At 41.2% G+C, this 25,627-nt stretch overlaps 1 protein-coding gene across 1 annotated transcript in view; it reads left to right on the top strand.

Annotated features, from left to right (window-relative positions):
• PCP4 (Purkinje cell protein 4) overlaps positions 1-25,627 on the top strand; it is a 56,978-nt gene that overhangs the window by 2,447 nt on the left and 28,904 nt on the right. The window contains exon 2 of the mRNA XM_054394154.1: positions 19,215-19,266. Coding sequence (XP_054250129.1) covers positions 19,215-19,266 — 52 coding nt within the window. The remainder of the gene's footprint in view (positions 1-19,214; positions 19,267-25,627) is intronic.

Raw genomic sequence — 25,627 nt, forward strand, 5'->3', positions numbered from 1 at the left:
ATTGTGAAACACGGTTACTGCTTCCTGCTGCTTGGTTTTAGTGGCACACAGATCACTTAGCTGTATGGGGAACTTCTCAGGAATGTCACCATGTATATGTATATATATATGTATGCACTTAAAATACAGTTGGAAGTGTTGACACAGCTTTGAGCATCTGTCCTATGTTGAATAACTGAGGAGCCAAATCCTAGAACCACTAAGACTGGAAAAGACCACTGAGTGCAACCATAACTCAACTACCATGCTACTAAAGCATGTCCTGAAGTGCCACATCTACACACGTCTTGAACACCTCTAGGGATGGTGACTCCCACCTCTCTGGGCAGTCTGTTCCAAAGACTCTCAGTAAAGAAGCTTTTCCTCATGTCTAATCTAAACCTCCCCTGGCATAGCTTAAATTGATTTCCTCTTGTCTTATTGCTTGTTACTTGGGAGAAGAGACCACACCAGCCTCACTACAACCTGCGTTCAAGTAGCTGTAGAGAGCAGTAAGATCTCGCCTTAGCCTTCTTTTCTCCAGACTAAACAACCCCAGCTCCCTCAGCCATTCCTTGTATAACATGCCCTGCATACCCTTCACCAGCCCCATTCTCTTCTCTGGATGTGCTCCTGGACCTCAATGTCTTTCCTATGCTGTGGCACCCAGAACTGAACACAATACTCAAGCTTTGACCTCACCAGGGCTGAGTAAAGGGGCACTATCACTTCGCTACTCCTGCTGGACACTGTTCTTGATACAGGGCAGGATGCTGTTGGCTTTCCTGGGCATGCTGCTGCCTGATGTTCAGCTGGCCGTCCACCAGCACCTGCAGATCCTTTTCCACTGGCCACTTTCCAGCCTCTCTTCCCCAAGCCTGTAGTGCTGCTGGAGGTTGCGGTGACCAAAGTGCAGAACCTGGCACTTGGTCTTGTTAAACCTCATTTTGTTGACCTCAGCCCATTGATTTAACCTGTCCAGATCTCTCTGCAGTGCCTTCCTACCCTCAAGCAGATCAACATGCCCACTCAATTTAATGTTGTCTGCAAACTTGCTGATGGTGCCCTCAGTCCCCTCATTCTAATCATTGATAAAGATGTTAAACAGAACAGCCTCAAGACTGAACCATGGGGGATACTGCTTGTGATCAACCACCAGCTGGATTTAACTCCATTTATCACAATCCTTTGGACATGGCTGGCTGGCCAGTTTTTAATCCAGCAGAGATTCTTTAAGTCTGTAGGTGTTTTCTGTAATCTAATGAGCCTAGACAGAAAAGCCATGCTGGAAAATATCAGCTACTGTTAGTGTGAGCACTCATGAGATGCAGCCTTTCTTGCATTAAACATCACTGGTCATGTCTGATAAACTGGGGGAAGTAATCTTGGGCCAGGGACTCATAGTCCAATGCCAAGTCTCTATTCACAGCCAGTAGTTTTACCAATAAGCCTCTGGACTCCAAACTGGCATAAACTTGATTCACCACAGGGAATCCTGTCATCTTATCAGTCATTTCACTCTCTGATCTGTAGAAAATGATGTCTGGTCATGGTGACAGTATGCTCTCGGCACAAAGGTTCACAAGAAGCATTTTGTCACACAAACATTTTTATATTTTTCACTGCCACGCTGTCATCTTGTGTTGTATGATTCTGGTTGTCATCAGGAATTGAGTGTGGACTTGGGAAGGAGTGTACTGAAGTAATATGGTGTTGCAGCCTTGGATGCTGTTCCAGTGGTTGAGAGGTGAAGTACATGTGTAAGGAGTCAGAGCTTCAAATAGCATTAGCAGAGACAGCCTTGTTGTATGGGCTTATTTCCTGGTGATATTAAAGCATTAAGGTAGTATTGCTGGTGCAGGGGTGGAGTTCAACTCTAGCATGTGTTATTTAAGTGTCTGACTTTGGGAGAGCCATTCAGGAAATCTAGCTAGTTGGCCCACACACCTGAGACACCTGTGGTTTAAGAAAAGAACTTGCAGTGGAAGAGCCTTACACAATATGAAATGATTGCCAGGGTGCTGATGTGCACCAACCAAAGCAGGATTTGAGCCAGCAGCTTTTATATATTTGAGGAACAGCTACCGTAGCAAGCAAGAATATTCTAGCTATCCTTTTGAAATGGGTGCCAAACCACCAGGCACATGTAATTCTTAAGATAGGAGAAACTGTGAGGGATTTGACTCTGCAGAGTGCTTAGGTCTGATAAAGAGGCTGGGGGACTTGATCTCTGCATAAACGTAGGAGGTTTTGGTCATGCTTTGGATACAAAGAACACCAGGCCATGTTTCGTCCCTAAGCAACAGTAAACTCTTCCCTTATGTTGCCTCGGGGCCCTTGAATCCTGCAGCAACTTATACGCTGTATCTACCTTGAGAAGGATGATGAAGAGTTCTTGTGACGTGCGACAAGGGTGTGTAGAGCATTGATGGGGGGATGAGCTGCTGTGTCAGGGTCATGCTCATCCACACAACTGCCCTCTGCAGCCTCGAGTACTGAACCTTTGTGTTGGCACTCCGATCGCTTTCAGTGGGAGATACCCAGGCAGCCAACTTAGCAAAGCCTGAGGCTTCACTGGAGAGGTGACATGGCCTAACTGTGATGGTTTTAAGACTGTCTTTTTAAGTTTTCTTCACAAAATTCAAGCAGAGAAAGCGAAAGAATGTAAATAGATCACTATTGGGTGTAAGAAAGCAAAATAATGATTATTCTAAACACTTCCATTGGAGAGAAAGAAATGTTTAAGAACTACTACTCAAAACAAGGTGGGGGAGTTTGAGCAGTTCTGAGCTTGCTTGCTGGGCTTCTGTCTGGCTGCGTCTTTTCTGGCTGAAGATAACACACTGACCTTGACAAGCTAAGTCTAACAGCCTCTCTGCTTCTTGACTCTCTGCCTTCTGCCAGGAGGGTCTGGGGGGATTCCTTCTGGTTTTGGGGGAGGCCCCTTGGGGGAAGCAAATGGGGCTTGGTTGTGCTTTTCTGTTGATTGTACATATTTGTAAATGTTGTGAATAGTGTCTATTTGTACATATTCATTACATTTCATCATAGATTGTCGATTTGCTTGTAAATACAGCTTTCATTTGCTTCCAGACTGAGGTAGGCTGGTTATTGTTGATGTGGGACAGGGATTTCAGCTCTCACACTGATACATCTAACACTGAGGTCAAAGACTTTTCTTGTGAAATCTGAGATTCACCAGCCCTTGGATCAGGGGATGATTGTAAGGAACATGCTAATCACCAAAGCAAGTTTCCCCTATGGCTGTTTTCAAAGCTGGTGAAACACATGACCTGGTGATTTAGGCATGGTCCTAATCTCCAGGTTGAGGTAGAACCTGGAACATGCCTCTGTCACTCTGGACAAGTGTCACCAGGAGGCTGTTGGAGAAGGAGAGGGACATGGCTAAGCTTGAAACATTGGGCATATGTGGAGGCTTTTGCCTGAAACTGTAGCTGCTTTGGGTAGTTAAATGGGATAAGTGGGGTTTGTGGTTTGTTTGGGGGGGGGGTTTGGTGTTTGGTTTGGTTTTTCATGGCTTGCTGTCCTGAATTCAGCTGACTCTATTTCGCTGAAATGGTATATAGGATCTTAGAACCCTTAGATATACTTAAACCCTGAAGATTGTATGCCAATAATCCCAATAGCACTAAATCAAAGAGCTGCTGTTTGTAGGGAGGAAATATGCTGTATTTGTTCCTGTCCTCTTGCATGGTTCCTGCAGTTCAAGGGGGTGTCTGAGCCAGCCAGTCTTGGGGGGCACTTCTGGATGTATTTTTCAGATACTGCCATGAACCCCAACTACTTACTTCTGGCTTCACTGATGTTACATCCATGATAGGTATGAAGCTGGAGCAAGAACATGGCATAGTGGAGGAGGAAATTCTGCAGCTGTTGCATGATGGGGGTGGGACAGATGAGGCACATGAACTCAGTTTTTAATTTTAACTCACATCTACTTATTAGCTGGGTGGCAAATTGCAGCTCAGAAGAGGAGGAAGAACAATAAGTTTTAGATCTGTCACTTTGCCTACTCCTTCCATCAGTGTGGTTTCAGTGGGATCAGGCATTTTTTAAAACAGCACTTAGAACTGAGGTTGGAAATTGATCTTAATTTGGTGAAACTGGCAGATGTGCTGTTTAGAAACAAGAGCACTGGTTTTCTTGCAGTGTGTAGAATGCCAAGGGATTTAAACAACAGAGTGCTTTAGTAAAGGACAGTTAGCTTTAGTAGTGCATTTCCCAGTAGTAGTGTCATGTTTTCCTGTAAAACAGCAACTTAAACCAAATTCTCTTGTATTTGTAAAACAGGAAAACTCTGAACTTCAGGCTGCAAGACTTGATCATAGAATATAACTGCAGGTTGCAAAGGCATATTAGTTTCTTGTCCAGTATCCCTAAATTCCTATGTGTTGGTAAGCTTATAACAGTCATCTTCCAACAGTTTCTGCATTAACTAGAACATGCTGCTGCTGAAATGTGGTGTATAGTAGCAGTTAACTTCAACAGGAACAATGGGTGCCTTTACATCAAAGGTTGCTTGGTGTTTATTGATTCAAATAAGATATTTGATTTCCAGGCTGCCACTTGCTGTTGTCTGTCTTGCCTTCTTTAGGGCTGACTTGGAAAATGTGTCTTGGTGTTTACATGTTTTATTTTTTCTCTGTAACTTTGCTACAGCAGAACGTTTAATAGCATGGTTAGGCTTGGGCATGCAAATCATGAGACACCCACTTCTTGGATGAAGAGGACTTGGAGAAGGTGGCTGTGTCATCAGAGGAAAGCTATGCCTTTCTTCACCCTGTCAGCTGCAACAAAGCCTTAAATTCACTGATGTAGGCAACACTTTCTTCTCTGTAAGGCACAGGATCTTCTAATGAAGATGAATAACATAGAGTCTCCCTCTAAGGAAAGATGGTACTTCAGTCGTTTGGACAGGGGGTTTCTAAATAAAGACAGAGTAGATAAGTAGAAACTAGGTCAAATCATGACTAACAAAAACTAACACAAATCCTTTCCCCCTTTCTTCCTCTAAGAAAATGAGTCTTCTTTTCTCTTATGTAAAGAGGTAGAAGAAACAGACTACACAGGTTACCTTTCTCTTAGGAAAACAACTGCCAATCTTGATAGAATAAACCTATTATTAATGACCTGGGTTTTGAGGTCACAGTTTATCCCTGCTCTCCATGTCTTCTCTCTCTGAGATCAGACTATTCTACTTGTAGTAAAATTGGGCCAGTGTCATGTAGCCCAGGTCTTTGGCTGGTGCTATTTCATCTGATGAGTTCATATCAAGTGAATAGAGCCTTATTTATGCACTACTGTGGAATTTGGAGGAAGAAGTGCAACTTTAGTTAGAGAAGAGATGAAAATTGCCTGCTTCCATGCCTTGAATATTAGGTATGGATGAACTGCTTTTCCTCTTAAAAAGTATTATTTTATAGACATTTGATGTTATTCTGTTATTACCTTAGCATATAGTGCATGAAACATGAATTTGACCAGTGGTGCAGCTGATACACTGAATACTGTGATAGTGTACAAAATAATGATAGAGAGATCTTCTTTGTTAGAGGTGAAAGTAAGAAACAAAAGGTAAAACAACCTACACCCCCCAAAAAAATAACTATGAAAAGTGGTGCCTTTCTCTCTGACTTTGGAGACTTCAAAGATTTCTGGACTGAGACAGGAATCTTTCGTGGAAAGATTCTTACTAGGAAGTTGATAAAAATCTGAGGTCTTCAGATTTTTTTTTTAACATTTGGAGAGACAGAGCTGCAACTATGGTAAAATGTCTGCAAGTGTTTATTTAGTGTATTTCACACAGAATCACTATGGTTGTAAAAGACCTTCAAGATCAGCAAATGCAACCATTATCTGCCAGAGCCACTGCTACACCATATCCTACAGCACCAATTTAACAGACTATTAGTGTCCAAATGCCTGACAATGGTCTGATCTATTCTGTCATCAACCTTATTTGCTGCTCTTTGTCAAGTTTGATTCTACTTGTGCTTCCAGATAGTGCCAACAGGACCAGAAAGCTACAACCAAAGAAACCTCAATCAACAGTTCATAATGACTTAAACTTGGAAGGGGCATGCACTGCTGTGCATTTGTGCAGAGGAGATGGAGTGTGCTGGATCACACCACCAGTCCTAGAAGTGAAGAAGAGGGGAGGCCTGTAGGGATCCTGTCTAGCTGTACACACTGGTGTAGATGTATTTATAGGCATCTTAGGTGCACCCTTTCTGGTAATGATGGAGCACAGTTCAGAAATGCCAAAGCTAGCACTGATGAGGGCTATCCTGGGCAACAGGACAATTGCATGTTATGCTAAAGCTTGTTAAGCTAGACAAGAGTTAGCAGGCTCTTCTGGAGTGAATCAGTGAGAGAGCTGGAACAGTCCTGTCAAGTCACATCTCCACTGGGAATTAGTAGGACTGCACAGGAGAAGCAGTTTGTCACAGAAAATGCCTTGTTTTTTGTAGGGAGTGGAGAAAGGCTTCCAAGGAAATTGTGGATCTGCACAGCTTCAAAATCACTGAGCAGAGCAGTCAATAACCATGGTTGATCTGCATCTCAGTATCCTTTGTTACCTGCAAAATAAGTCTTGCTGCCCAGCAGATGCCACTGGTCCAGGTGCCTAGTCGTCAATGTGCCTTGGTGGAGCTTTGCTCTTCATGAATTTAAGACTAGAGGACTTACCAGACATTGGTAGTTGACAGCATTCTGACTGCAGGAGAAGATACATTTCAAGTAAAAGGCTAAGAAGATCGTGATAACTCCTAAACTGGTGCAAATGTATAACTAAGCAGATGAGGCAAAAATTAACAGATCTGAGGACAGCTCTGTTTTCAGGAGGATTTTAGTGATATTAGAAATTTTCCTAGTGACACTCAATGTATGAAGAAAGGAGACCAGTGATTTTCGAGAATATTTTTATAAATGTCATAGTATCTTCCCCCAGAAAGTGTTTACTGAATTTGTGTTTCTGATGCAGACTTAATCAACTGATCCATCACTGATGGGTGCCACTCTGTGTATATCTACTGTACTTTGCCATCTCTACTAAGAAGCTGTGTGTGTTTCAGCTAAGGCCTCAACAGGCAGTGGGGTGAGGTTGGGTTGATCAGATGAAAGAGTGCCCCTTTTGACAAGGGGGTGAGAGAGTTGGCCTTTGGATGTCCAGGGCAGAATTCTCTTTAAAAGGGACCAAACAAGGTGAGTGCAAGACTTCATCAGACAGATGCAACATAATCTGGTGAAGGTGAGAAACCTGCCTGAGATGAATCAGGTGCAGAAACAGATAATCTTCATGACAATCAAATCTTTAACTTGAATTCTAGGGATTTTCATTCTCTAACTTGAAGGTTTCAAGCAAAGAGATTCTTTCTGTCACCATTTTTCACGTAGAAAACATCCTTTCAAATCCCCAAGATTAAGTAATTTTTGTTTTAAAATGCTGATACTCTAGATGTTGACTGTGTTAAGCACACAATTTTAACATTAAGTCTAAATACTCTGAGAAATGCCTTTTATTTGAACTTAAGAGATAGCATGTGGGGTTCTGGAACAAAATTTGAATGACATTGAAATCTGTTTCCTTGATTTCCAAACATGTGTTAAGGAAATGTGAGGTAAAGGGAGACAGAAGATAGGACTGCTAAAAATTTAAAGAGTTAACCTCCTGGGAAAGGAGGAGAAGACCATAGTAGGCACGAGGAGGTGGCTAGACAGGCAGCTTTCTGCAGATGACATGGGGGGAAAAATAGCTGTTTCATACATATTGCTACTCCCCTCAGATCTGACACACACTCAGCACCAGAAAAAGAGAGCAAACATATTGTTGGCTTGGCACACTTTAAAACGCATGTGCCAGCACACATGTGCCTCAGCTTAAGCAGGGCAGCTAAATGCCTAAGGCAGGCCAACTTCATGCCAATTTTAATTTGCCAGTCAGATTTGGCTAGCTATCACTTCTTTGCTTCTGCACATTTTGCAGGCACTGCTGGACAACACTAACACTGAAGCCAAGGTGAATGAAGTCAGCTTGCAGGAGATCCTGTCCATTTCACAGGGCTTTTGTTCTGAGCACTGCTTTGAATGTGCTCACATTAAAAATTTGATGAATTTCCATCATGGAACCAGACTTAGGGGATGGATCTGTAGATGCAGAAACATTGGTAGCAAAGGATCTGGAGAAGAGAAGGCTCTGGGGAGACCTTGTATTGGCCTTTCAGTACCTGAAAGGGGCTTGCAAGAAATCTGGGAAGGAACTTTTTACAAGGGCTTGTAGTGATATAGATGAAAGGGAATGGTTTGAAACTTGAGGAAGGGAGATTTAGACTAGATATTAGAAAGAAATTATTTACAGTAAGGGTAGTGAGACACTGAAACAGGTTGCTAAGGGAGGTAGTGGATGCCCCTTCCCTGCAGCTATTTGAGGACAGGTTGGATGAGGCCTTCAGCACCTTGGTCTAGTGAAAGGTGTCCCGCCCATGGCAGGGAGGGATTTGAACTAGATGATCTTCAAGGTCCCTTCCAACCCAAACCATTCTATGAACCTATGAATCTAGCATTAATGTAAACTGCAAAAAAAATGAAGGTGCAAATTATCTGAATTCTAGTAATATGTCTTGAGGTCATGCCATGTAAGCCTTTAATAGCTGTGTGTGTCAGTCAGCACACATCTGGATCCCTGTGAATGTTACCTGCTTTCTGCATGAAACATCTAAGGAACCTATTTTCTGTCTGGTTACAGGATGTCAGAATAGCAACACAACAAATGGCATGTGTGTTTTCTCCAGGGGCACATTAGAGTCCTTTTTAATGGCATTGTGTGATGATTTCCCATGTTCATGAGTGAATAAGGTAAAAATGTCTAGTTGGGTAACTTTTCTTTCACTTCATATGCAAGGCAAAGTGCAGAATGGAGCCTGGTTCATAATGGGAGACTGCAGACAAGAAATGTCTGACTACTTGGAGTAGAGAAAGTTGCAGGTTTTCATTGAACTGGAATTGCAGAGCACAGTTCTGTGGACAAAATGTTTGAAACTGTTGGGGAGGTTTTGCTGAATCTGACCATGTTTTCCCTGGACTCAATTCCACAGCTAGTGCACTACAGGAACTTTTTAGGGTGGGTAACCTGGTGGGTCTGTCCTGGGTCTGGGGATCCTGAGAACTACCCACAACTACTCAGTGAAAGTTGTCTTCTTCTCTCTGCTGCTATTAACAATGAAACTGGTAGCAGCATCAATTTCTCTGAGCAGCTACAGGGTCCTGGGAGCTTCTGATTTGTGGAAATATGTGGGGTTTTGCCAGTGAGCTGGGTTTTCTTCTGCTTGCTGTAGGTAAACTTAGTTGATTTCTGTCCCTGATTCCGGGCAACCAAGGTGACCTTGTGCATCACCCTGTCCATTTTCCTTTTAAGTATGGCAGGGGTGTTTCTAATAGCTTCTCTGTAGTTTTGACTCACAGTGCCAAGGCAGCTTTGCCTTGAAGTGCACCACACATTGAACAAGGCAGCTCACCCAAAGTCTCAGTGGGTTGTTTCTGATACAGATTTGAACAATGTGGGACAAATCTTGTGCCAAGTGAGGTCCCATTTCGAGGCAGCTTCAGCAGCCAGTTCAGAGTTCCCTTTCATGAACCTCCTGATGGCACAGAGGCAGAGATAACAGGTTTGCATCATCTCTCTGCAGCTCCTGGGCAGGGTGTGTTGCCAAGGCTGCAACACACACTCGGTCCAGTGATTTCCCTGCTGCTGGAGTAGCCCTAAAGAAGTTACTGTCATAACTGCAGATGGTTGTAGGGCTGCTCAGAGTTGCTCTCTGTGACTAGGCTGGCTGCCCGAGGGTTTCAGTAGGGTGAGTGATGCATAAACATCTTTGCCACTTCCTCTTGTTATTGCCTGGAAATTCAGAAGCCTTTACCCTCGGGTGAAGGCACCCTTTGCACAGCAACTTGAAACTGCCATAATTAATGCCTTGAAAAAACCTGGCTTGCCAGTTACTAGTGCAGGCTTACAGGCTGTAATAACATCTGTTTACCTCTGAAATATGTGGGGAAATCGGCATAAAGTGAGAGCAAAATTTTTAACGGTACAACTGGAAATAAACCCAAATGCCAACAGAAAAAGCACTAGAAATTTTGTGGTCTGGGAAGAAGCAGCCTGCTTTAATAATGATAGCCAATATGATCAGATATGAAGCAATTTGTCAGTGCAGACTTGCTATTAATAACTTGGGCTGTCCCTTGAAGACAGACTCTAACTCAATTACAGCTGGATTTGTAGCTCAGCAAATTAAATTACCCTACACGTCAGAAAGCTTTGGAAAAATGAAATACAAAGTAAATATTTTTTTAGCAAAAAGCCTCATTCATAATCAGTAATTATGCCTAGGCATGGACCTTGACTCTTTAACTGTCACAGGGCACTCTCCCTATCTGGGAATGCTAATATTAAAGGATACCCAAAATCTGAATCCTAATGCTTTTCCTGGATTCCCAAGGTTCTTGTTTGCTCTGAATTGGACACCACAGTCAGTTGCAATTAATTGTCTGTATTGTCTGCATAGGTGGCCAAGGCTTATAATAAATTCAGGCTGCGTGGTTGTACCACAATTTGCTCTGTTGCAGAGCCAAGGCTGCAACATCATAAGGAGATACAGCATTCTGTGTTTCATGGCAGGAAGGAGATATCAGCATTCTGTGTTTCATGGCAGGAAGGAGATAACAGCATTCTGTGTTTCACGGCAGGAAGCACTGACTTGCTCTGTCTTTTCAGTTCCCAGAACAAAATGGCTGTGTCTCCTCCCTATGGTATAGTTTGCTTGTTCTGTTGCCCTGGTAAAACTGTTTCTGCATCAGACATCAACTACTTTACTGAAACGATCAGCAGATCGTTTCATCTGGATCATTTCAATGGTTGTTTTCAACACAGCTCTGCTGAAGGATTATTTTTAGCTTGAATAATTTCAGTGCTCGTATTTTCTGTATGACCTTGCAAACAACTGTATTCAAACAAACCAGGCCTTGGAGATGGGAAGGTGTGGCTGGATTGGGCTAGACTGGGAAGCAGGAGTTCTGAAGGCATATTTCCTGGCCAAAGATGTCCTTTCTGGAGCTGTAGTGCCAGGTCTGATGCTAGCAATAGATAAGAAATAGTAGGAGAAAAGAAAGAGGCAACCCTAACCTCAATCATTTTTCCTGTATGCCATCTAGCTTAATCAATTTTTATGTAACTCACATATTCCTTGTGGTTCAGCTTGATGTTTCTTCTTTATCAATTTTCAGTGTAATTAGGATGTGGACTATGTCACCCATGTCCAAAAAAAGAGCTGAGGTAATTTTTTGGCAAGTTGTGTGAGCAGGCTTGCTTCTGTAGCTGATTTTATCCTCTTTGCCCTTTGCTAAACAAAACCTAACACACAGTTTACAGAAATTCCACAGACCACACTCAGGTTCCAACTGTACTCATGTGAGTAATTGTGCTGAATTGAAGACAACTACTTGCTCCCGTATGAGTTACCCCTGTAAATAAGCCTTGCAGGATCAAATCCTTCATTTCCTGCAGAAAAGGAGGATTACTTCTCATGGCTGGCATGGTAATTAACAGGATTTGGGAATCACATTCTTGCAGCTGCTTTCAAAATTAACTTCAAAGATTCCATTAATCCCTGCCTCAGAAAAAAAATATTGTGATTACAATGTCTGTAGAGAAATATCTGCTTAATAATGTTTTAATTCAAAATAGGTTAATAACCTATGTATTTAACAAGCTACTGTTTGTGCATGTGGTGATGGTGTGCATAATGTGTTCAGAACATTGTATTGAATCTGAATACAAAATCAGCAGGTTCTCACTGTGTTGCTTTATAAATTACAGCCCAGCATTGGAAAAAGTGGGGCATAGTGAAAGTTTTTTTTTTGGTTTTTTTTTTTTTTTTGCTATTAACATATTGAAAAACACTAAGTAGGTTTTTATATTCCGGGCAGTGATTCTCTGCCTGTTTTCATCAGGTGTCTCTTTACATAACCTGAAAGTGTGCTGTGTGCTGAAGCTCTGTGTACACTCAGAAATGCTTGTTCTGAGGACTTACCTCAAGCCAGAAGCTCTGTCTGGACAAAAGTGAACAAAGGACACCTTAAATTGAGGCAAGTGCCCTAAATCTGCAAGCAATCTAGTGTTGAAGGCACTCTGCCCATTGGGTGTAATATATAGACTTGTTTTACATGGACAGTGACCACATTGCAGACAAAATAACCCAGGAGCAGGGACTGCAACCTTGTCTTTTAACTACTTCAAGAAGCCCCAGCTTCAAGGTCACTTCTTCAGTTCTCATTGAATTTTTCTGTGTGTGTGTGTGTGTCTGGTTATTCAGTGAATCAGCAGGAGGACTAAGACCTTCTACCAGCATGTCTCTTTGAGCTGTCTTGTAGGAGCTGTGTATTCACCCTGAGTGAACAGAACCTAAACCTTCATGCCCTCCCCCCTTGGAAAATGCAGCACCCAGTGCATCAGTAGTCAACCCAGAAAACTGCTTTTTCCCACAGGATGCAGCTTAAATGGACAGCTCTAACTTGACTATAGTGCTTGTCTTCTCTATTTGAAAGTAGTTTTTGAGACTTAATTTGCAGTGGTGTAAATGACTGTCAAAGATTCAAGGATAGGAATGTTTTGTCCTTAATAGAAAGATGATGAGAAATTGTAAAGAGATTGTATATTGTCCAGATCATTGCAACAGCAAAAGAGCCAGGCACTTTTCCACAGGGTCTAGAGGGGAAATAATCTGTAATTATCCACAGCCTTGTTAGTTTCTGACAAATATTACTGTGGTTTCTGGGATGGCAGTGTGCATACTCATGTGCCTTTCAGTGACTATAAGTCACAGTGAACTAGTGCTGGTCACTGTGCCACCTTTTAGCCACTGCAGTTAGCATACCATCATTTGATTTCAGCCTACCTGTGGAGTTCTAATTTATTAAAATAGCTAAAGGAGAGCCTTAATAAAATTATGGAAATTCAAGAGCTAGTCAAGTAGAACACTGCTTGACCTATGGAGATAATTACAGGAATTGTCAGAGTGCCAGGGATTGTTTGGTTTTGACAGCCAGTATTGAAAGATGGATTCTGGCACTCACGCTTTGGCACTGTTATGCTGACCTGGCAATGCAAGACAGACAGAAAATTGTTTGCAGAAAATTGTCTTTAGGTGCTGCATAGGTGAGAGTAGAGGCCATATGCTAATGAGCTGAGGTCCTAGGGAGAAAGCAGCCAGGGAAAAGTGGTGGTCTTCAGAAGCTGCTTCTATGAATCATGTAAGCTTGATCACAACCAGGAGTAGACTCCATGTTAATAGATATTATTCCTTTCAGTCAGTTGCCCAGAAAATGTGATCAGTGATACCTAACAATCATGTGTAAGTGGTGATGCTGAAACAGGTTGCCTGGAGAAGTTGTGAGTGCCCCCACTTTGGAAATGTTCCAGGCCAGAGTGGATGTGCCTTTGAACAACTTAATCTAGTGGAAGGTGTCCCAGCCCATGGCAGGAGGTATGTAACTAGATGATCTTTAGGGTCCCTTCCAACACAAACCATTCCAGCCTATGCTAAGACAGAACATTCATAGTTTTCTTCATTGTTCAGACAAAATACTGCTCAGATGTTCTGTACCTGATGCAATTACCTTAAATGTGGGCTCTGAAGGACACTTGGAAGGACATTCATTACGCTGTCTATAAAAATGTGGGGGGGGAAAAAAAAGAGGAACTTGTAAAGGAGGCACAAGTAGACCAATGAGGAGAGCTTACTTATGTACCTTGGGGTTGGACTTGATCATCTCTGGGGGTCCCTTCCAACCTCTAATGTACTGTGATACCTTCAAATGCAATTTTCATTATTATATTCAACCTTCCCTCTAGGATATGTCAGTTTCATCTGCAGATGTCCTTCAGATGATTAGCTGTAACTGATGTGAATCAACCTATAGGTAACAGAAGCCGGTTTGAGACTTGCCATCTGGCTGTATCACAGAGTAGTTTTTATAATAGGAAAAAGCAAGTGAAATGGCAAAATTTGTGCAAGGTTCTCCAGCAATACGCTTTCCCTTCCAGCTGTTCACATCTTTGTGCTTTTCAATATATGATTCCAAGAAATACTGGGGTGTTAAACTTCTAGTTCCATTACTTAGAGGCCAGGTATTCCTTGAATTTTCAGTGAACAGAATATTTTGTTGTTGTTGTTGTTGTGGGATTTTTTTGTTTGTTTGGCTTTTTAAAACTTTTTTATATTTTTTTATTTTAAAAAATTAAATAATTTTTAATTTTAAACTTTTTAATACTTAATTTTAAATTTTTTAATTAAATATTTACTGTCTTGTGGTTAAGAGTAATGTTGCTCACTCTTAAATGCGTGAGATACTGAGTGCTATAGTTTCAAGTCAAGGTGTGACATTAGAGAGAGGTTGTCAAACAAATATCCAGTAAAGAAGAGTTTAGCCTAATTACTCTGAAATCTTGAATTCTACAGAGTGTGCTCACTCATCCCAGATCACAGCTGCTTGAATCTTGCCCATACTTAAATTTTGTATCTTCATTTACTTTCTGACATACAAATTGTGTACTTTGCTAGTGTGAAAGAAAAGCAATTACAAAATTCCCATCGATTTCAGTTGGCTCAGGGTATCACCTCATCACATAATTATTTTCAAGTGGCACATAGGCATCATGTATTGATCCCTTGGGCAATAGCTGATGTTTCCCTCAATGCCCAGTGGTTGTTTTTAAAGTAAATGTGTTATCTTTGTGTTGTGTGGTGTTTTGTTTTGGTTTTTTCAATAGCAAATTTATACCTGATGCTAAAAAAAAGCAAGGAAAACTCTGTGCTTAGAATCAGGGAGTTGATTTAACATGTCTGGGCAGGAGACTGGGAAGTGTACACCCCACATTTCAGTCTTCTGTCCTGTGGGTATTTTTTAATCCAGATTTCTCTAATTCTTTAGATTATAGGAGGTGCACTTGTTAAATGTGGATGATGAGCATTCCTCAAAATTCTACTTGCAGGGAACTAAAAAAAAAAAGTACTACAAACCCTCAGGCAGTAATGGTTATATAATAAGTATGCTTTGGGATTTGCCTATAATCTAATGAACCTCAGCTGAGGCTTTCTTCTGTAGTTTAAAACTCTCAGTATCTTCAAAGATCAACACTAACTAAAGATCAGCTTGTAAGAACTTTATGCTGTTCCTGGATGAAATTAAACCTAATTGTCCTAATTTGAGGAACTATACAAGAAGTACTCAGTCCTGAAAAGCAGCAGATAGAAACATCTGTATCTCGTGATCCTCCTGTTGACTAGGAAGCTTTCCTTGGAAAACATGGAAAGTCCTTGAGCACATATATGCAGTAACCTTTTTATCTGCAGAACAGTTATAAACTTTATGAATTTCTAAAATGTGGTTTTCAATACTTTTTTTTAGATTTTTAAGGCTGAAGCAGCTGAACTCTTTATGGAAGAAGGCTATGAAAAGTAAGGCACTTGTGACATAGTTCAGTTTGATTCAATTTCTCTCTCACACAGAGGAAAACTCGTATGGAGAGCAGATGGTAGTGGAGAATAAAGGCTTACTTGGCACACAGCTGGCAGACTGACAGCCATTTTTGTGCTGCATTGTGACAACAAGTAAGTTCTTCTGCCACACACGTAATGCCTTTTGTTAGGGATGGACCTGGTAGCAAACCAAGACTTCAGAAAAGCTTAGGATATGCACAGACTTCCCTGCTGTTCCTCTTGTCAATAAGTACAGAACATCCTAATAATATTTCATGTGTGGTAATGAAATTAATTTTTTGTTTTGGTCCTGAGTCAAGGCTACACCGACTCGGCTGTTCACTTTACAAAAATTTCCCACTGTTTTTATTCTCTTAATTTTACTCTTGGGTGCTCTTTCATTCTTCAATGTAGAAAAAGATACCTCTGAAAATCTGCAGCCACACTGCTTTACTGGGATATAGCCTGCTGCACCTTGTTGGCCCTGTACTGAGATGAAGAAGCAGAATAATGTTATTACCTCAAGGACCCATTTGTCAGAATTTTCTGGCAGTTTCATGTCCCTGATCCTCGGTTTTCTGTAGTTCATTGAAAAGCAAACAACCCTTTTGCCCCCAGAAATTCTGTAATCAACACCTGGCTACGTTCCCAAACACTGAAGTGCTAATTGGAAGCAAAACTGAAAAGGTCAGGCTATTTCAAGACAAGAACAGAATGTAAGATTAAAAGCAAAAATTAGGCTTGGGGGTGCAGGAGGGGTTAGAAGAATGAGTAGAAAAGCTGCTGAAGTAATTTAACAGTCTTCTTGAAAAGTCCTCTAGGCTGGAAATTCACTTTTGACCTTAGTTTGTACACCTAGGGGATTAATTTAGTACAGTTCTTCATATAGCATTAACTAGCTGCTGTGTGTAGCACTGAGAACTGAACAGGAAAGTAAACCTGTCCTCTTACTGGGGTTTTCAGCGTACAACAGTAGCCCTTTTTCCTTCCTCTTCTGACAAATTGGGAGTGACTTTGATTTTTTTGGAGATGTTTTTAATGATGTGGCTTTGATGTTCTATAAAACCAGTGAGTTAAAAATGAATATAGCCCCAAGCAGTCATAAACTATGTTTCCTCCTACGCAACATGGCAACAAAACTGTTTATCCTGTTTTACTGTATAATCGTTATGGTTTTGCATTCATGTTCATTTTGGCTATGATGTTTCTTCTTCAATGCCTAGTGGAGAGTTTATTCAATGCTGTCCTAGTGCTTGCCTTAGAAAATACTGAGGAATTTTAGAAGCAATTTTTGAATGAAGGAAGCCAGCTGCAAGTTATAGGAAACAGAAAGCATTTGACTGCTTTTATTTTCTAAAACAGAGCAAACAGCTTGGACTTTCTGCCTAAAAACAAATCCTAGAAATTAATATTGTTTCTCTTATATTTAATCTACTTCAATTTGTTCTCTAGCATCTAAGGGCAGTATCTGTTATACTGGCTTTTGGAGTGCTTTCATCCATTGCTACTTGAAAACACCTCTTGTAACTCCTGATGTGTGGTCCTCTTGTACTCTGAAGGACATTAAAAAGCAAAGCTTTGTTTTGCAGCCTGTGGTAGCATCGTGAAAGGTGCCTGAAAAAGGCAAGAAGCTTTAGCATCTTGAAAATGTTTTAAAACTTAGGTCCACCAAATGTATTGAAATAAAAGGCTGAAGGCTTTGCAAATGGATGACCACATTGTATATATATGGCCTTTTCATAAGTTTCAGTGCCTTGTTAATGAGGAACTTATTTTCGCTTTCAAATCCATTGCACTCACTTGGAAGACAGCACAGTGCTTATAGATCAAAATATGTATATAACTGAAGGAAAAACTATCAAAAGCTCATCTGGCAGACTTCCAGGCTTCATTCTATTCATGTGCCCTGGTCACCAGTCAAATGCATGGCTATAGAATACTAAAACCGATTTCAGACTTGTAGAAAAAGATCTTGACCTCATATATATGGAAGTCTTCATTAACTAAAGCCAAGTTTTTATTTGTTTTCCTTTACAACTTTCCCAACTCCTTAAGGGTGCATCCTGAGACACGAAACAAATGTGTGCATCCGTGTTCCAGCATTCCATCAATAGCAGACCAAACTTGACAGGTATAATCTAGGGAGGAAAGAGAAGATTTCATAAAGGCTAAGTAGCACAGTGTGAAACACTCAGGAAATAAGACAACTTTGAAAAGCATTTAAAAATAGGAAAGGAGAAAAAAGCAATATACTTTTCATTTTATAGACTGGGGAAAAAAAAATATCAGTATTTTGGCTTCTTTGGAGGTCCCAGTAAATTAACAGTAAAATCTATTTTCAAATGTGGATTGAAATATGGAAATATTAATGAAACTTCACAAAAAGGTTTATCTTTAGCAGAACTGGTCACTGGGTATATTTAATTCATTTCTGGCTATTGGTAACTTCTGCTTTTGTAAAAAAAATATTTGTCTCTTTAGAATCTCATTCTTTGTTATTGGCCAGGTTGTGTCTCCTGTCTTAGCTTTGAGGCTCTAAGGAGAAACAAATAGATTTCCATCATATGGGGAGACTGTGTCTGTTGTTACAGACTCAGTTGCTTTTGCTAGGGATAGTCTATCTCATTGCACAGGAGATGAGGCACAGCCAGTAGAGCAGTTATGTGCACTGAAGTCTATCATGGAGAAGATGAGAAGCACCATCACTGGCATGTGGATGCTTGATAGCTCATATGTACCTCTTTTGCATTCTCCTGAAGGGTCTGAAGACCTTTGTTTTCCTCTCTGGTTTGTATAATAAGAGCTAAGAGTACACATGGAGATTTTGTAGTTATATCATGATTAGCTCTATATAGACAGAATACCCTGAAAATACCACTGCTGTGCTGGCATGGATGTTTGTAAGAAAATCAATATTTTGGTACAAATAATTTTATTTGCAGTGCTGTTTATTTTACTGATGCATGGGGATATGCTGCTGCTGATGGCTGAATGCAGCTGGATTTATTCACTCAAGTTCAATACACATAGAACCCTAAAGGACAAATTCTTTAGTCTGCTTCAGTAATACAGTTATGTTTTTGTGTACGATATGCAAGTTTTGCCTCCTTGCTAAAGCATCTTAATTCCACTTGTGATATGCTTTTTGTGGGAATGCAGCATAATTTTCATAGAGCAAATATTTGTAAGCTAGAAAGCTACCTAGTAGTATAACTGCAGTAGTGCAGACCTGCCACTGTGAATATTTAGTTGGGCTGCCCTGGTGTTTGCCACATGTTACTTAGTAGGGTGACTTAAATCTGTTTGGGAAAGTCACGTGCCCAAAGTGGAAAGGTGAGTTTTCTGTCAAAAGTCAGCTCAGAAAAATCATGGAAATGGAGACAGCAGGGACTTGAAGAGATGTTCTGCTGAAGCTCATACCTTTGTTCTGCTGGAAACTTGATTACTCATCCCATTACTAATGTGATAATTATATTCAGTTGCACACATAGTTTATACATCTACCTAAGTGGTACCGAACATTTCTGTTCTGACTGGTAGTGTTTCAGAGGCATGTTCCAAAAGAGTGAATGACTATTCAAGGTGTCAAGGAAAGACTAGGCTGTAACTGCTAGTAATCCCAAGGGAAAAGGGCATATTCAAGTTCATTCTAACCAGCTGTTTTGTTTTTATTTTCCCTAATAGAGACAAGGAGCCGGAGCTACAAATGGAAAAGACAAGACATCTGGTGAAAATGGTAAGGGTAGACCATGTTTCTTGGTGGAGAACATTGAGCCAAATTGAGCCAAAATATATTCCTGTAATGACAGATGACAGATAGCAATCTTCTATTAAAGTAGAGACTGGATTTTGAGCCTGTACTATGGTAAACCGAAGGACTTGTTAGAAGTCAGTGCAGATACAAATGACACTAGAAAAAGATAGTGTTAGGTATACATGATAAGGACACCCAAGGACTAGGTTAAGCAGTTGCTATGTGAATGGAGATGAGCAAGAGTAAACAAATTGCACAGGGCTTGCTCAAAAACGTAGTTTCTGTGGTCTGATTCATCCCACCTAATATTAGGCCCATAAATAAGATACCAAAGTTAGAAACCACTTGCTTGGAGCTTGTTTGAATGTTGATAGAGACAGGCTATGGACAGAGCAGCTCACATGGAAGAACTTTATGGTGGATAGGCTTTTACATGAGCAAATCTGGGCTCATGCTCCACTGCTTTAAGGGATGAGTCATTGTATTTTTCGGACTTTAGCAAAGGAGCTGGCAGGAACCAATTTCTGCTCCTTAAGTAGCACAAACAATTCTAATTGGAAAAGAAAGTCGGATTGAATTTTTGGAGAAAACAGCAGTTATTTTTTTAACTGAAATGTCATTATATTTCATATAGGAAGTAGAAATGCTTTACACACAAATTATAAGTTGATTAAGATACAGCTACCATCAGAAACTTTTCAAGGAAAACATCTTGATTGGCTTTATTTTATACCCAGCTAAATATGAGGCAACATCAGTTTGTAGACATTCATGAACAGGATGAATATTTAGTTATATAAATATGCTGTCTGCTTCTGTTTGGTCATCAAGTTCTAATTAAAATAATAAAATCCCATCCACTGAAAAACAGGGAGAAGTTTATTCTCTGAAAATCCAATGTTTTTTCTGAAATCACAGGATCACAAAATGTCAGGGGTGGGGTTGGAAGGGACCCAAACAGATCATCAAATCTAACCCCCCTGCCAGAGCAGGACCATACAATCTATCTCAGGTCACAGAGGAACACATCCAGATGGGCCTTGAAAATCTGCAGAGAAGGAAACTCCACAACCTCTCCGGGGAGCCTGTTCCAGTGCTCTGTGACCTTTACAGTAAAGAAGTTACCCCTTAGAATCATAGAATCATAGAATCAAGAAGGCTGGAAGAGACCTCAAAGATCATTGAGTCCAACCTGTCACCCTAAACCTCATGACTATCTAAACCATGGCACCAAGTGCCACGTCCAATCCCCTCTTGAACACCTCCAGGGATGGTGACTCCACCACCTCCCTGGGCAGCACATTCCAATGGCCAACCACTCTCTCTGTGAAGAACTTTCTCCTCACCTCCAGCCTAAACCTCCCCTGGTGCGGCTTGAGACTGTGTCCTCTTGTTCTGGTGCTGGTTGTCTGGGAGAAGAGACCAAACCCCTCCTGGCTACAACTTCCCTTCAGGTAGTTGTAGACAGCAATGAGGTCACCCCTGAGCCTCCTCTTCTCCAGGCTAAACACCCCCAGCTCCCTCAGCCTCTCCTCATAGGGTTTGTGTTCAAGGCCTCTCCCCAGCCTCGTTGCCCTTCTCTGGACATGCTCCAGCAATTCAACATCTTTCCTAAACTGAGGGGCCCAGAACTGGACACAGTACTCAAGGTGTGGCCTAACCAGTGCTGTGCACAGGGGTACAATGACCTCCCTGCTCCTGCTGGCCACACTATTCCTGATGCAGGCCAGGATGCCATTGGCTCTCTTGGCCACCTGGGCACACTGCTGGCTCATGTTCAGCTGCTGTCAACCAGTACCCCCAGGTCCCTTTCTGCCTGGCTGCTCTCCAGCCACTCTGACCCCAGCCTGTAGCACTGCATGGGGTTGTTGTGGCCAAAGTGGAGCACCTGGCACTTGGATTTGTTGAATGCCATCCTGTTGGACTCTGCCCATCTGTCCAGCCTGTCAAGGTCCCTCTGCAGAGCCCTTCTACCTTCTAACAGATCAACACCTGCTCCCAGCTTGGTGTCATCTGCAAACTTATTGATGATGGACTCAATCCCCTTGTGCTGAGGTGGAACCTCCTGTGCTGCAGCTTACATCCATTGTTCCTGTCCTATTACAGGGAGCAAGTGCGAAGAGCCTATCCCCTCCCTCCTGATACCCAGCCCTCAGATATTTACAAATATCTGGGATATCTGAGCAATTATTTTGGATACACGTGACCTTTACAATTTGGACTGAACAAAGTTATTAGTGCCCTTTGAGGCAACACATCCTAATACCTTAAGAGACTTCTTTATGCTTAGTTTTCCTGTTCTGGTGAGGTGACTTCCCCATCAGTGCTGTTAGCATAAAGTTACTGTAAATGAAATCTGTAGATGGTGTTCCCAATATGATAGAACAAAAATTAGACTGGGGAAAAAGAAATAAATATTTTGGCTTGTTATAGTGTTTTGAATTATTGGGAACAAACATGCTCTGACAGCAAGGCCATTTGCATTGGCAAGTTACAGGAAAGGAAAGCAAGCAAAATTATGTCAGCCATTCAGGCAGCATGGGAAGCATGTTTTTCTCATACTCAAATGGTATAGTTATGAACTGAGCTCATTTGCCTTGAATTCCTTCCCAAGTAGAATTGTCCTGTTGTCAAGTTTAGCTTAGATTTACTGATCTTGCAGCCTCTTTAGAGCAATTCCTTTTTTCCTCAAAGGGAATTTTAAGTGGAAAGGGCTGCATCATTAAATCACATATTATTCTAGCTGTAGCATAGCTTTAGGTGTAATGCAAACAGATGGATGTGCAGTTAATCCTAGACAAATAGATACCAATTATTTTTTGTAATGAAATCATAACCCAAACCTGTCACCTATGTAAAATAGAGCAGCAGCAGGGGAGATGGAAGAGAGTCCTCTGATCTCCTTGATCCACATGCTTGCATGAAAACAAAGCAGAATCAGAACTTTGAACCTGAGATTGAATTCTAAATCAAAAAACAGAAATGTGTAGCTCTTTGTCCTTATTAGCTCTCTGTTAGAGAGTTAGAACTCAAGCAGAAGTGATTTATCCCTCTGAAAACTGGGCTGTGCTGCAAACCTACATAGTATAAATCCTCCGTTACGTTTTTTTGACCAGAAGTCTGCAATATGTCCACGTGTTCAGTTTCTGTTGGGGCTATTATCTGCTATTTGTTTCCCTGTCAAAAGGGAACTTTCCCCTTTTTGAAAGGGGGGGAGGAGGGAGAAATGTTCATCTTCTTGTTAAAAAATAAAAGTGGGGGAAAAAAGTTGTGCTATGAAGATGTTTACAAAGGCAAACTGGTCTGGTTGCTGTCTTTGTTCTTGATTACAAGATCAAGAAAAGCTGCTGAAAAGTAGCCCTAATAACAAATAAAGATGCTCAGCTGTTTTCAGAGGTTTTGATTCACACAGTAGAGATACCATTATGGGGCAAGACTTGTTCAAGTATTGCTTGTAGAAAACGAATTTTGGGTCTACCTCTGGCCTGTCTCAGAACTGGAGAAAATACTACTGACCACAGCAATTAGCTCTCTCCCTCATCGACGACATGTATGGCATTGCTGTCACTGAAGCATTTGGGGAAATTAAACCTCTGAAGATTCCTTTTATAGTAGGGATAGCTTTGGAAGACACTTATGAATGCATGCACTTATTTGACCTTTGTTAGATAGCAGCATTATGTACTCAGTTGGATTTAGTTCCTAACACCACTGCGCTGGTCTCTTTTGGCTGGTCTCCTTTCCAGTGGAGGATTTTATCACACACAAAATGCAGGTGCAGTCCAATGTCTGCTGAACTTGCACTGCCTCATTCTAGCAGCCTTGTTTGAGCCCCCCTGTCTCAGGGGTTGAACAATGGGAACGACTGAGCTTCAGAAAAACCAGTGGTGTGAAGCAGTGATGTGCCCTAGTACAAGAGTTTGTGGTAATGGGAGAAGAAAACACCACACACAAACTATACTGGTTGTCATGTTGATGAATGGATTGTTCTACCTATGTGCAACCTTCATTCATCAGCAATTACCTTTCTTCAACTGCCTTCTTGAATAGTCTTCCAGACTGCTTGCTGGTAACTTGTGGTAGACAAAGAGCCTTTGTCTTTCAGAACACAAGCCATTAGCAGGCAGGATTCCTCTCCCCAATATTTCAATAAAACACATACCACCATCTCTTCTTGGATTTATCCAACCACAAGCCTGGTAATTCTTTATGATTTTCCAGTATTATAAGTACTGAACCACTCATGCTAGAGTAACTTTTACTCAGAGTTTTGCTGTTAATCTTCAATGGCCTTAGTAGATGCTGGTCAAGCCCTAGATGACATTTGTCTATCCTGACCTTTTAACCAAGTTGTAGCTTGTTCTTTTACAGGTTATGATCAAAACCAGATAGTGATTAATGTCTTCCTAAAAAAATGACTATTCACAGGATCAAAGGATGTTAGGGGTTGGAAGGGACCTTCAATGATCATTGAGTCCAATCCCAAAGGCAGAGCAGGACCATAGAAAGCACAGGTCACACAGGAATTCATCCAGATGAGTCTTGAAAGTCTCCAGAGAAGAAGACTCCACAATCCCTCTGGGGAGCCTGTTCCAGTGCTCTGTAACCCTCACAGTGAAGAAATTCCTTCTCATGTTAAGGTGGAACCTCCTGTGTTGTAGTTTATATCCATTACCCCTTGTCCTATCGCAGGGTGCAACTGAGAAGAGCCTGTCCCCTCCTTCTTGACACCCAGCCCTCAGATATTTATAAACTTTTATTTAATCCCCTCTCAGTCTTCTCTTCTCCTGACTAAAGAGCCCCATGTCTCTTAGCCTCTCCTCAGAGGACAGTGCTCCAGTCCCTTAATCATCCTGGTGGCTCTCCATTGGACTCTCTCAAGGAGATCCCTGTCCCTCTTGAACTGGGGAGCCCAAAACTGGTTGCAATATTCCAGGTGAGGGGGATGAGAGCCTCCCTCGATCTTCTGCACACACTCCATTGTTTCTATCTTCAGACTTAGAATCACTCATTTTCCTGATACATACTGAAAATATGCAAGGCATGTGGTTAATTTATATTTGTTAATTTTCTTGAAATATCCCATTTTTCATTCAGCAATATGAATATCTATAATAAGGGTATTTTTTTCATGTGATGAATTGTATGACTTCTTCAATCTGAGTGAAATAAAAATTATCAGGTTTTACATGAACTTCCATGTCATGGTGGATTAGGCCTTACACAATCATGGTAAGATAGTCAGTAGTGCTGAAAAAGTGAAGCTCTTTTCAGTTTCTACTCACTCTCAAGTGTTTATACCATCAGGGTATGATCTCTGCTTTGGGGGGTCAGAAAACTATAAAAGAATAAATGCTCTGCATTTCCTGCTTTCCATATAGTACATAATAGGATGCCTTGATATAACAACAAATGAACAGCATTAATAAAGTAAATTCTTAGCTTGTACATCTAAAATGGAGTCATCTCCACTTACATCTGAATGCTTCTAGAAAACATCAACAGTAATGGTGAAGAATTGTGAAATAATCATGCATGGTAGAATAGAGATTCTTCTGCTAAGCTTTCCTCAGGACATGCATGTTGCAGTGTTAAGCACAGTCCATTCAGGCACTTCATTTACTCAAGCAATGTGGGGAATTCTGCACTCTGTGCACATGGCACCCAGGAATAAAGACTCTTGCTAGGTCCAACAGAGTGAATGATCATCTTCATAGTTATTTATGCAGAGTGCTTAGCTTAATAGAGCTATAATTCCTGGCTAGAGGCCAGGATCATTATTGCAGTATGGTCTAATATAAATAGCTGTTTAAGAACTCAAAATTAATTTTCCACTAATATTCTCCAATGACTCTGTAAAAATGTACTGGTTTTGGGAACAGCCCTACAAATAAACTCACATGTGGGGAAAAAAAGAGAGGGAGCACAAGGCTAGTTTGTGTAAATATTCAAAGGATCTCATGAACATGGTTTGTGCTGTCTGGGTCTAGAGGTCACATTCTTTAGTTCCAGGAAAGGACAGTAATTGAGCTGTAGCATTGCAAGGCCTTATGCACTTCCCACCCCACCCCCCTCTTCCCCCACCCCAAAATATTGCTTGAATGGCAAAAGATGAAATGGGTCATGCAAGAAGGAAAGTACTGAATCAATGTGAAAAACTTCCCAAACCTTTCCGACTACTTCCCCCTGGTATTTTACCCCCACAGCACTAATCAGAAGTCAGAATGTGGAGTATTGTATGAAACTGAGTTTTCCTGGATATTAGAAGGAGGAAGATCACCTTGCCTTCTGGTCACTATGGTGTTCTGCTAAAATTTTCTTGTCCCTTGAAAGTGGAGCTTCG

Source organism: Indicator indicator, chromosome 1, assembly GCF_027791375.1.
Source record: "Indicator indicator isolate 239-I01 chromosome 1, UM_Iind_1.1, whole genome shotgun sequence".
Classification (NCBI taxonomy): domain Eukaryota; kingdom Metazoa; phylum Chordata; class Aves; order Piciformes; family Indicatoridae; genus Indicator; species Indicator indicator.